Raw genomic sequence first — 13,605 nt, 5'->3', positions numbered from 1 at the left:
CTGATTTACAATTTATCGTCATTTTAGAACAAAAATCTCTAATTAGGGATACTAAATACCTTTTGTCCTAGAAGGAAATATGTCTAATGTGAATCCCTTCACATGCATCTGTACACTCCCAGGCCAAGCCCTGAAGGTTCAGGAGCAGCCGTCTCAGAGCTGGTGGTTCAGTGTGAGCAGAGTACTGACCCCAGCACCTCACCCCTTTTCTCCAATTCCTTCCACAAACAACGGGCCAGTCCACGGATTTCAGTTGAGCACATTTCCCAGCGCTGCTTGCGGGCAACCTCCCAAGTCCGTTTATAAAGGTCACCAAAGTTTGTTTTAAATAGCTAGCGTTGACTGTGAATCTGATTCAGTGCTTTTCTCAGTGGAGCTGCCAAGCCACGCCTCTCCAAGACCTGTCTTCCAAGCCACGCCCCCTGGGCTCCGCCTCCTATGCTCCGCGTCAGGGTACCACTCTCTCAAGCCACGCCTCCCAGGTCCTGTCTCTCAACCTCCTGCCTCCCTGGGCCACGCCTTCCAAGCCCCGCCTCCCTAGGCCACGCCTCCCGGAGGCCTAACCTCAAAGCATCATTTAGTTGGAGCAACTGATAGAAGTTGCTGCTGTTTTCTGCTCTGTGGTCCCGTATGAATCATCATGCCACTATCGCTAATGCAGATGGGCCCGTAATAACCATCGTCTAGTTGGAAGATTTGCTTCTCATGGAGGGACACATCATCGATGTCCCAGAGTTCTTTTACCTTGTAAAGCAAGCAGGAGAGGGTAAGTAGGCTTGGGATCTTCACTGTGACCAAAACAGTTTGTTTCAAGTAGAAGACGTCATTTTTTCAGTAAGTTGTGGTGACTGAGGTGCATGCAACTGTCAGAGTTCATCAACTGTGCGCCTACAAGCTACATCTTTGATTGAAAGTAAGTTATATCTAAATTTAAAAGGAAACTAATAAATACCAGGATAGGAGGCCAGAGAAGACAACCAGGGGCTCCTGAGAGTTGTTAGTCCTCATGGGAGAAGAAGTGTAAACAGGAAGGAATGAAGAATGCATCATCTCAGCGTGGTAACGAGAAGACATCAAGCAAACCCCAAATGAGTTCTATTCGGAAGAAGGGAGGCAGCTTACTCTTAAAAAATGCCTGTACTTTAAAAAAAAAAAAAAAAAAAGAAAAGCTGTAGAAATGATTCAGGTTAAGGAAGCTAGATGTGCCTGGCTGGCTCAGTAGGTGGGATGTGTCACTCTCGAGCTTGGGGTCTTGAGTTCAAGCCCTACACACATTGGGTGTAGGGTTTACTAAAAACAAAATAAATAAAGGAAGTGTAAGAGTCCTGACAACGGAATGCAGTACCTGGTTAGAAAAGACCCTGCCCTGGGGAGGGGAGGAATGCCATACAGTATGAGATCCAGTGATAATTTGAGTATAGACAGTACATTAGGTAAAGTTGCTGTCAATATAGATTATGACACAGATAACTGTACTGTGGCAGGTAAGATAATATCCCTATTCTTAGAAAACACGTACTGAAGCATTGGGGAGTAAAAGACGATTTTGTATCTAACCCTGAAATGGTTCCAAGAATAAGATTATATATGTGTGTATGAAAAAGTATGCACATGTGTACAAAAGAATTTCCTCATTGCTTCCCTTGGGGAAAAGCGTGAAAAAAGTACAAGTGTGGGTCATGCTGGTTCAAAGTTTGTCAAGTTTTCCCAACATTGGCACCTCTAAACAAGAAAGATTTTTATCAGATGCTCTCCTATCAGTAACTTCTGAAAGCCACATCATACCTGTAGCTGGTTCATGAAACCCTTGATTCCGGCCAGGTCAGGTAACTGTTAACCTGAAGAGGAAAACAGCCCAGGAAAAGTTTATGCATTAGAACAGGGGCATCTGTTCAGTGAGAAGGGAGGGGAGGGAGGAAGGGAGAGAGAGAGAGAGAGAGAGAAAGAGAGAGAGAGAGAGAGTTAGAGAAGGGAGGGGAGGGGAGGATGCGGGAGACAGACAGCAAGAGCACACAAACCTTAAGTTTTACAAATGCAGGAAAATGTTAACAATAGGTGAATCTGGGTAAAGGATATAGAAGGTGTTCTTCATACAATTTTTCTTTTTTGCACTTTTTTGCGAAATTATTTCCAGATAAGCGTGTGTGTGTGTGTGTGTGTGTGTGTGTGTGTGTGTGTGCTTTAACACTGGGGATGAGGGAGCTGGAAGGAATTCCAAGGCCTTTGCAGCATCAGCTGGTGTCCGGAAGGCACTGGCTGAGGGTTCAGATTCATGGCAGTATTCCACGTGGTGGTAGTCACAATGACCATTATATGTCTTTAATAGTCATAAAAGAATAGCTCTCAAGCAATAAAAGCTAGGTTGCTTATGTTACAAATCTAGGAGAATATTAGAGGATTTCCTTCTGGCTTATTGCTGGGAGGAAAAGGAAAAATGTACAGCTTTTTGTTGACGAGGCATGTTGGAGGTTGGGCGAGTGTTTTCTTTTCAACAGCTATACCTCTAAACAAGCAGAACGTTATCAGGACACACTCCTTCAATCAGTAACTTCGGAAAGCCACATCATGCCTTCAGTTGGTTCATAAAAACCTTGACCCCTGGGTCAGGCCACTGTTATTTGGACATAAGCATGACCCAGGTAAAGTGTATATGTTGGGACATTTACATCTGTTCCCTTTCATGCCAGAATTTCCCAGGATGATCCTAGCAGTATTATAGTGGATCTGGGAAAGAAAGGGGTGTCCAGGGACCTTTCAGTGGGCTTCCAAAGACCATAGTGCCTGACCTTGCACTGAGCTCAGTGGACCCTTTGCCACTAAAAGTGGCTACCACCCCTTCTCACTCCCTGGGGGATCTGTGAAAGTGGATGGGACTCCGCCCCTGCCCACACTGTAGCTGGCTGAGTGCACATGACAACGATTATTATTCTATTCCCCCAAACACCAAAAGAAAATGTAGGATTCATTTGTTCAAGCATACTTCCCAGGCAGATAGAAGGTGCCCCCTCTACCCCACCTCCTTCTGGGAGAAGTAAAAGACAGCTTGCACCTGACTCTCAAATCTCCCGTTTGGACTCTGGAATGATGAAGATGAATTTTTTTCTCCCAACTTTTCATCTGATAAAGATGGGACTGTTTGGAGAACTTGGAAATTCAATGGTATAAAGAAAGTTATTGCCTCTTTGTCAGCATGTGTAAAACCAAGTCGAGGTGCCACACGCAGGGAATGAAACCCAGGTGGCACAAGCAGGCTTCATTCTCTTTCCTTCCTGGTCATGCCATGCTAGTTCTTCAAGGAGGGAGTGTTGAGAATAAGAGTCTGCTTTATCTGCACTGGGAGTCCTCTCTGGTCGTGCGGCCAAGCTGAGCCGAAGGGTCCATGGCAGGGGAGATGAGCATCAGAGATGGAGGCAGGGAGCCAGCTGGAAGGATTAAATGGAAGAGACAGAGTCACTGCTTGCTGGTTACATACCCCCCCCCCCCCCGCCAGAAGAAGCTATGGACACCATAACCCATGATGTGCAAGTAGAGACCCCAGAGGAAGACAAGGAGATAGCGGCCCTATGCCCCTGGACTTTGAGGGGCCAATGGCGTCAGGGCTCCCTCCAGCTGTGTCAGGGCACAGCCTAGCCAGGGCTGCAGTGACGGCCTGTTTGGCCCTCCAGCCTATATCCTGCCCCCAACTCACTCATGCCAGGCACCTTAGTCTCAGTAATAATCCGTCCATAACTTGTTCTACTCCTACAGTGTTTACCTGAGCGCTTTATAGGTGTTATCTTATTTATATTTACCTGTTATCTTTTTTCCTTTAAAATGTTTTTCAGCTTTATTAAGATGTACATAACATTGATATAAATGACATTGTGTAACTTTAATATACATGTGTATTGTTGAATGGTTACCAAGGTAAGGTTAACTAACATATTCATCGTGTCATGTAGTTACCATTTGTGTTTGTGTGTGTGTAATGAGAACTCTTAAGTTCCACTCTCTTAGCAACTTTGTACACAATAAATATTGGCCTGTTCTCTTTAAAGATAAGGAACCAGAGGCTGAAAAAAGGTAGCTTACCAAGTTTGAAAAGTTTTTAAATAGTGGGTTCAGGTTTGGAACCAGTATAGTCTGGCTCTAAAGCTCATATGCTTTTTCACCATACTATGCACAAGTACACACACACAGACACACATACACACACACGCACACACATAGTACATGGGATTTTGCAACCTCTGCTTTAAGAAGGAACTTGGTACAACTCGTCATATTTGATCCTAGACCATCTACAGTCACTGCTGCTTGCAAAGGCTTAGCGATGGTTGACCAGAAACGTCTGGGCATCCTATGCCAATGGTGCTCTATCACCTGGCAGGCATGGTCTCCAATCTGGCTACACATGTTGGCAGGGGCTTTCTGTTGGGACTTCAAAATCTTGGTTTGAGCTGCCAACGTCAGAAGTTTTGGTAAAAACCAACGGGCCACATGAGTGGAAACTGTCAGTGGGCTGGGCTGGGTCTGGTGCTGGAGAATGGTCAGTCTCTTGACCCCAGGGCATTTGCCATCTTCTCCTCCCTGTCTTTGCAGCCCACCTTGGTTTGGGACCCAGGGCAGTGGCTCTTGGGAAGCCGCCAGTCTATCAGGGGCCTGTGGATTGCATTGCAACCATCGTGCGGACCGAGGGCCTGACAGGGATGTACCGGGGCTTGGGCGCCATGCTGCTGAGGGACATCCCGGGCTACTGCCTCTACTTCATCCCCTATGTCTTCCTGAATGACTGGATCACGCCCGAGGCCTGCACAGGACCCAGCCCCTGTGCCGTGTGGCTGGCAGGCGGCGTGGCAGGTAAGGGCAGCCGTACGGACCCCTGGGCTTGTGCTGATCCCCTGTGGTGGGAAGGCTCAGGAGCCCATCATGCCCTTCTCTGCCCCAGGGAAGAACACAGTTCATCTAGCTACTCATCTAACAAGTGTTTGTTAGGCACCTACTGTATGCCAGACCTAGCCAAACAAAGGAAAGGCTGGGAATAGAGAATGGTCTCCTTCTTTTTTTGCATCTCCTTCCCTCTGGACCTGTGGGAACGGCAAGTCCCTATTTGGGATCATTGAACCTTGGGTCAAAGGATATATTCTCACCATTCCCATTTTGGGTCACGTACCCTTGAGCTTTGAAAAGGAAATCTGTTACCACGGTTCACCTTTTTTGAATGTCGTCACATGGCAAACCTTTCTAACATGAGAGTTTCTTTAGCTCTGTAAGGGAGGCATCAGTCTCCCCATTTGTCAGATGAGAAAACCGAGGTCCAGAGAGATTAAGTGACCAACCCAAGGGCACACAGCTAGTGCATGCATACAGGATAGCAGGGGCTAGTCAACAGGATCCCATTCAGATCTTTACGTACTCAGTCTGTGACCTGGGATTGGTTTCTTGACCTCGCTTCTCAGAACTCACAGCATTCCTATTTCATTTCGGGTAAAAATCAGTGTTCCCGCAGTGGGGTCAGTCCCTGCAGGGCCAGCCATCTCCTGCCCGTCTGCACTCAGCTCCCGCTCTTGCCCCTGCACTTGCTCTGCTCCTGCCACCCTGGTTTCCTGGCTGCAGGATGACCGTGCCTGACCCCTCCCCACCATGAGCCCTTTGCACCTGCTGTTCCTGCTGCCTGGATTTTGCAATAGTGGGTCATCAGGGACTGTGACAAGACCCTGTGGTGAAGGGTGTGAACGCCCAATTGAAGAGAGATCGGGAGAGAAGGGGAAGAAAGAAACTGGATGGTCCAAGTACACACGACACTTGTGAGGGGCTTGGTGGTGCTGTAGGGGGGTGGGGATGAGAGGTAGGCAGCTAGAGCCGGAGCAGGGCGTGGAAGCCAACAGAGGGCTGCTCCTCAAGAAGGCTGATAATATGGCATGTGGGATGCTGATGGGAAGGTCTACTAGAAAGAAGAAAATTGTCATTGCTCCTCTGCTTCCTGATTTCCCTCCTCCTCCTCCTCCTCCTCCTCAGCTGTGCTCAAAACCCAGCAAACACATAACAAAGCCTGCGCCTGAGCCACCAAACACCAGTGTCCACCCATCTGCCCCCACGTGTCCGAGGCCTGGCCTGAGCCAGTTCCTAGCAAGGGCTTAGTAAGCGCTTGCTGACTGAGGACAAACAAGGCCCCATCGACTCTTATTTCTGGTGAGAGCAGGTATGAGGGGCCTGGTGGGCAGACCTCACTTTCTCATACCCTCACCCACGGGCTAAGGAACCAGGGAAGACGCCAGGGCAGTGCCTGGCCAGACGTCAGCAGAATCAGCTTCGTCATTCTGGCAGGAGTCAAGAGGAAGGGGAGGCCCAGAGGGTTCCCAGAGGGTTCCCAGAGGGTTCCCAGAGGGTCATGGGCATGGGGCCACGGGGTTGGAGGCTGGGATGGGCAGAGGGCCCAGGGCAGACTAGGGCCGCTTTGGGGAGCTTCTGGGCAGCAAATGCAAAACGTTGCAAACAGCTGCCTTGGACTTTGGCATCAGTTTGTTTTTCTCTTCCTGTCTCAGAATGTGCCAATTTCTGTGTTTATACAATAACCTGGCATTATTTTCCTAGAACCCCTTAAAGTCACACAAGTGCTCAAACTAGGGCACCTGAGCTTCTCTGGCAAGGATGACCCAGGGTTGTGTGATCCCAAGGCTTCTGTTTCAACCCTTGGAAAAGTTACAGGATTTGCAAAGACCAGCCCCTGCTCTTTTCCATGTTTGGCCCGCACCCTCCCTGGCAAGCAGCCTATCTGCGAGAGTGTGTTTAGCTGTATTCAGAGTCACTTCTGAACCCGGGGAGCTGCAGGCCTTCTGCCTCAGGCTTCACTCTGGGCTCTCGCCCTTGGTGTCTTGGAAAGGCGCTGCGGAGCGTTGGTGGGGACCTGTTCCTTTTTCTCCTATATAAGCTGCTACTAAAGGCATCCACTTGGGAAGCTCTGGCTGTGGGCCTGGCAGTGTGCCCAGCCTTTCATGTGCATCCATTTATTTGTCCTCACAGTAATCCCATGAAGATGGGTACTGGTGCCCCATTTTACAGATGGTGGATGCAAGGCCTGGAGGAAGAGACTTCTGTAAAGTCCCACAGCAAGTGATGAGGGGGGTTCAGGGACACCTTTACAGGTCCCGACTGAGCTCTTTCCTCCTCCCCCAGCGGCATGGGAAGCCTGTTAGTGGTGGGAATGGGCAGGGAGCCATGTCCTCTCCGGATCCTGACCAGCCAGTCCCTGACACTTGTTTGTCGTTCTCTTTACAGGAGCAATTTCTTGGGGGACAGCAACTCCTATGGATGTTGTGAAAAGTCGACTCCAAGCTGATGGGGTTTATTTAAACAAATACAAAGGTGTCCTGGATTGTATCTGCCAGAGTTACCAGAAGGAAGGACTTAAAGTAAGCCCCACAGCAGTCATGTGGTGTCAGTGTCAGTCCCTGGAGGTGCGCCAGACATTTTAGGGGGAGATGAGTTTACAGAGAGGAGAATCAGGAAACTAGGGTGCTCGTGGTTACTGTATCAAGCACTGCTTGAGATCCTCGTCTCATCTAGTCCTTGTCCCAGGCTGGTGGAGGAGACAGAGGTTCAGAGAGGACTAGTAACCGACCTGAGGTCGCACAGCCAGTGCACGGCAGAGCCAGGAGCTGGACCCACATCTGTGTGTCACCAAAGCTTCCCTCTCATCAGGGTAGGCTGAGAGCTGCTTCCTCACTCAGTGCTTGGTGCCTCCCCGCTCCTCCAGGCTGCAGCCCCAGAGCTACCTAAGTCTTCATGGCTCACAGTGTCTGGTCCCTTGTCTGTCTTCTGCTCTCTCATCCCACTTGAGTCCATCCACTATCACCTCTGCTGATGGCAGCCTCCATGGAGGCCATGATGGAGACATAGCCTTGCCTCCCTTCTCTTCTCTCTTCCCTGCACCCAAAGGGCTCATTTAAACCCATGTCCCTTCCAGTCAGCAGACTCAAGTTTAAAGCCATCCTGGCTGCTTATGAGCTGGGGGGGAGGGGGGAGGACATCCAGACAAATTGCTTTACTGCTCTGCCTCCATTTCTCCAAGGATAATCATCCCTACCATGAGCAAGAGGGATATTTGTCAGGGAAATATAAAAAGTGCCTAGCTTCTTGCAAAACACAGAGAGTATATTTAAAAAGAGCTCCTGGTCATTGGCTTTAGTATTAGTAGTTAATGTCACTACTGAGCATTGGGTCTTTACTTCCATGACTGTCACATCCCCAAATATACTCATCCATATATGTATATATGTATGTATATATATGTATGTGTATAGATAGGTAGGTAGGTAGCATTTTTTGCTTCAATGGAGTACTGGAACTTCTCTGTAAACCTGGACTTCCACAAAGGCTCTCTTGTCACTAGGTGACTGGCCAAGCAGTGTTCTCCAGGTGCTCCAGACAGCTACTGAGAGGGTCTGGAGCCAGGTCACACATAGGCTGCTGCAGGTCCCACTGCCTGTACTGGGGTCTGTCTGCCTAGTCCCTGATACACAGATGGATGGGACTCTGGGGTCCCTTGACATGTGGTGCTGGATCCCACGACCCCCTCGGAGGCACCCGTGTCTGTGGATGGATGCCCCATTTTTGTTGCTGAGCTGGGGTCAACATGGGGATGCCTTGTACTGTCCCCCGCGTGATCCTGATGTCACTCTATGTATTTGCCTTTAGGGAGATCTTTACTCTCTAGTGCCATTTCATCTCACCCTCCAGGACTCCTTTGAACATTTCTTGCAGAGTAGGTCTCGTGGTAATGAACTCCCTTAGCTTTTGTTGATCTGGGAATATCTTAATTTCCCCCTCAATCTTGAAGGATAGTTTTGCTGGAAATAGGATTCTCTATTGACCATTTTTTCTTCTTTTAACACTCTGGATGTGTTGGCCCATCGCCTTTTTGTCTTTCAAGTTTCTGATAAGTAATCTGCTGAGAAACTTACTTAGGATGGTGTGTGTGTAATTAATTCCTTCTATCTTCCTGCTTTCAAAAGTTTGATTATAATGTGTCTTGGTGTGGGTCTCCTTGTTTATTTTGCTTGCTGTTTGTTTGATGTTTATATTCATGTCTTTCATCAAATTTAGGAAGTTTTTAGGAAGTAACTTAGGAAGTTTTTGGTCTTTATTTTTCCAAATATTCTCTGTCCCTATCTACCTTTGCCTTCTGGGATGTCCACAATGCATATATTGCTTTGTTTGATAGTTTCCCACAGATCCCTTAGGCTCTTTTCACTGTTCATCAGTCTCTTTTCTATTTCTCAAACTTAGTAATTTCTGTTGTCATATTTTAAGTTTGCTGATTCTTTCTTCTGCCTGCTCAAATATACCTTTGAATCCTTGTTTGAATTTTTCATTCCAATTATTGTGTTTTCAGCTACAGGATTTTTATGTTTTTTTTCTGGGTTTTCTATTTCATATTGATGTTTCTGTTTTGTTCATATATCATTTTACTGACTTTTCCTGTAGTTCTTCAAGCACCTTGAAGACCATTGCTCTAAAGTCTTTCTCACATAAACCTGCTATCAGGTCTTTTTCCGGGACAGTTTCTCTTGATTTATTTTTTCTTTTTTTAAAGGGACCATACTTTTCTGTTTCCTTTTAGGCCTTGTTATTTTTTACTGAAAACCTGACATTTGAATCTAATAATGTGGTAACTCTCAAAATCAGATTTTCCCCTCCTTCCCTAAGATTTGATGTCCTTTGTTATTATTTTTGTTTATTGTTTCATTTTTGTGATTGTTGTAAGCTGTCTCTATTGCCAAAGATCAGCCTGAAATGTAAACTTGAGGTCTCCTCGGGTCTTTCCTGAGCCTTTCTCTGGGTATGCACGGTTACTTTCAGATTTTCCCATACATGCAGTTGCTTTAGACTGTTGTAGTCTTTAATGTCTAGCTCCCAAAGAGGAAAAAGAAAAATGAAGGGGCAGAGGGGCATCACCAGAAGAGGAAGGGTTTGCATCCATGAAACAGCAATGGCCACCTTTCTGTTTACACATCTGTGATCGGAAACAGCACATATTTGGAGAACAGAGTCCTTATCGCCTACTCTGGCTTCCACAAACTATGTGTAGGTTGGTCCCACAGCATGCCTGCCACAGGTCTGGGGTTGGGGTATAGGTAGCTGCAATCTTGCTAAGAGCTAAAATTGACTGAAATTAACCAGATTTACTGTGCACACCTTCTCCCGGAAGCTGTAAGCATTCACTACACTGTGGAATTAAAAAAAAAGTTACATCAGACAGATTCCATCAGTGCACCTTTTATCTAGGTAGGGAAACAGATGCTGGCATTTCCTATTCTACCACCTTCCTGGAATCCTCACCTCATTTGTCTTTTGTATTATTTTAGTAGATGCACAGTTTGTGATTCAGCCAAGTAGAGAGGGACATGGAGATTCACACAGAATGCTGTTTTATTTGAGATATTTTTGTCTGCTATTAATTATTAATGTTTCAAAACATTCAAATGTGTCAAAATATTAATGATATAATTCTACAAAGTCTATAGAGGCTAACTATATTGCTGATGTTATTTCCTCCCAAAATTAGTGTGCTCTGTCAAAAAAAAAAAAGTCCAGGAAGGCATCTGAGGTCAGATTATAGATTTCTTAATCTCAGTAACATTTGGTTCCATTTATATGCAGAGACAAGTTTTAGGTACAGGTAGCAGTATTTAGCCTGATGAACCGTTCATTGACTGAAATTAATTTTTAGATTTTTATCGGTTGGTTTTAAAAATAAATAATATATGAACATAGGAAGCTTCAAAAGGTAAAAGAGGATAGACTGTCTAAATGTCCCCCCTTGGTCTTCAGTCTTCTCTCAATGATAATCACTGTTATGAGTTCCTTATAATATATTCCAAAAATAGTCACAGCCAGTGTAAGCATATACGTGGGTAGGTCTATTTATGTATGTTTATATTATGCGTTTGCATATAAACAGAAATTGTAACATGAAGAATACATCCCACACAGCCCTGGACAGTTGGGTTGTCTCACAGTCAGACTCCTGGCAGCAAGAGGAATGACTTCCTGGGGCCCAAGGGATGGCTCCAGTGACAGTTGGCTGTAGCACTGATTCTGTGGAGCACCTACTCCCAAATAGTTTTTGCTGTCACTCACTGAGGCAGGGTAAGCCAGCCTCTGTTCCCATGTTACTATGGAAGAAGAACTCAGTGAAATTAAAGAGTTAGAAAGGAGTAAAAGAATGATGATGGTACCCATATTTGGTACTTCTTCATAACTCACTTAATGACTACCAGTAAAGCAGCCTTTTTGATAGAGGGAATTAGAAATCTAGGACTTTGGGGGCATTCCCAAATCAAAAAAGAAGGCTCTGGAACTTTTGGGTCTATTCTCTGCCTGCTGTGATGATTCTCATGGGCCATGTGGGCCATTGCTCACACTTGGAGAGCTACCATCTGAAATAAGGAAGCCAGAGGAGTGACTTGGTATCTTTCAGTGCACAGAGGGGGCTGTTGTGAGGGGGTCTGTGATAGTGGATTGAGATTGGACAACTAACTCTAAGGAGAGGTGGAGAGGGATATTTGTAGGAAGAGAAGTTTCCTGAGGCACCAGAGTTGGTTGCCCTTTGGTACCACCATCCGGGGACTGGAACCCTTCCTCCATTCTAGGAATTCTTCTCTACCACTACCACCACCAGGCCTCTTTCAGCTTGGAACTGTTTGCTTTTCACAACAAGGAATTTGTTCATTCATTCATGTGTCCATCCATCCATTCATCCATCCACTGATTCATGAGTAAGATTCATAACAGAGTCTCTGGCCCAAGAAAAGCATTTGATATGGGGGGTTCCAAGGTATAGATCCTGGGGTGTCCATGATGTATGTTGGGGTTCCATGGTGTGGATGCTGAGGGTTCTGAGGTATAGATGCTGGAGGTTCTGAGGTATAGATGATAAGTTCCAAAGTAAACCACAGATAGCCCAGCTCTCGCTGCCCTGACTGGGATTATTAATGGGGGTACAGACAAATTGTGGGTGGTTAGTGTGAGAAGTGCTGTGATGGCAGAGATGCTGAGTGCATAGAAGACAATAGGCCACAGTCCAGCTTTGGGTGCCCCTGGGACGGCTGCTAGAGATGCAGCCAGGGTTGAGGAACGTTCCAGCAGAGGGAGAAGATACTCAGTGGTGGGAAAGAGCTGGCTCCTTAGAGGAATGATAGGCTGTTAAGCTCCCCAGAATGCCAGGTATAAGAGGCGGCTCAGAAAAAGTGCAGGGCCAGAGCAAAAGGGTCTTGGCATGCCAGAAAGTGGCGTAGACTTGACCCTGGGCAGTGTGGAGTTATTGAGGCTTCATGAGGAAAGACTCATTCTGGTGGTTTTGTATTCTGAAAGCTTGGGATAAAAGCCAGCAGGCCCATGCTTTGCCATCTTTGGCCTTACAGCAGAGCAGGCCATGGCTGCTGGAGGGAGGTCCCGTCTGTATGTCTGAAGAGTCCCATGGTTTCCTCAGGGCCTAGCACTGTGGGGGAGGAGATCCCCACATTTCAAGCTGGGCCCTGCCTGGCTCAGCCTCACAGAGCAGAGTCAAGCCCAGGCCCACAGGGGAGTGTTTGTGGCACCCAGCATGGAATTTTCCTCCTGGAGCTTGAGCCAGTTCCTTGCTGTTATTCAGTCACTCTGGGTGAGCTTGGGGAATTCCAGAAAGGTTAGACATCAGACAGCAGCACTGATGTTACAAGGTTCTGCTTGCTCCTTGCCTGCATCACTCCAGGGTTCGGCTGAGCTGCTTGCTCACCTCTGGGGATGCTTGTCCATCAGCTCCCTTCTCTGTGAAGGTCAAGGCTTCCCCCAAGTTCATAGAAGCCATTCTCTCCCCTCCACAACCAAGCTTCATCTTGCAGGCTGCCATGGAATGCCAAGGTGCAGGTGCCTCTCCTGCAGAAAGACATCCTGACATCATGTCCAATGGCAGTGGCCTGTACCTACCCTGACCCCACAGTGCCTGAAATATAAAAGGGCTGGATTTCTACTTTCATAAAATTACAGTACCAGTTCTATTTATTATAGTTAATAAACGTACAGGAGTCCGATAACAGGTTTATATCATAGGCTTGACAGTTCTTGGGTCATTTATGCTTGAGTAGGGTTTTCTTTAGATGTGTTGTCTAGGGAAGATGTTGAAGGACCACTCCTGCCCACCCCACACCTCGCCAGAGCCCTTATCTGTTCTCATCACATTCTAGATTGTATTGTAATTATTCCCAAATGGGGCCTATCTCCCCCCCGACCCCTGGATGTTTTAAACTGGGCAAGGGCTAGAACCACATCACACTGATAAGCTTCTACCCAGCACTCAGCAGGAAGATTCAGGGAGCAAGTAAAGTGTCTTATCATATTCCCTAGGGATAGAATACAAATACGGTGTTCTTGTATTAAAGGCTGAGTTAAGCAGCTCATCAGTATAGGCCAGTACTCCTCCCTACTCGTACTAATGATCTAAGATTGAGTGCCACCCTGTATAAAGATGGCTACTGATGATGATGATGATGGTGATGATGATGATGGAGAGAGTCAACAGTTAATGAGTGCTCACTCCATGGCTGGTACTGTATAGGTGCTTTAAAAGCATCATCTCATTTATTC

At 46.7% G+C, this 13,605-nt stretch overlaps 1 protein-coding gene across 3 annotated transcripts in view; it reads left to right on the top strand.

Moving 5' to 3' along the window:
- SLC25A48 (solute carrier family 25 member 48) overlaps window positions 1-13,605 on the top strand; it is a 48,728-nt gene that overhangs the window by 25,036 nt on the left and 10,087 nt on the right. For all 3 annotated transcript variants that reach the window (XM_039242240.1, XM_039242238.1, XM_039242239.1), the window contains exons 5-6: window positions 4,582-4,839; window positions 7,258-7,391. In XM_039242240.1, coding sequence (XP_039098171.1) covers window positions 4,582-4,839; window positions 7,258-7,391 — 392 coding nt within the window. The remainder of the gene's footprint in view (window positions 1-4,581; window positions 4,840-7,257; window positions 7,392-13,605) is intronic.

Source organism: Hyaena hyaena, unplaced genomic scaffold (genome assembly GCF_003009895.1).
Source record: "Hyaena hyaena isolate Hyena2069 unplaced genomic scaffold, ASM300989v1 scaffold_214, whole genome shotgun sequence".
In the NCBI taxonomy this organism is placed as follows: domain Eukaryota; kingdom Metazoa; phylum Chordata; class Mammalia; order Carnivora; family Hyaenidae; genus Hyaena; species Hyaena hyaena.
This window is presented reverse-complemented; position numbering and strand designations above follow the sequence as displayed.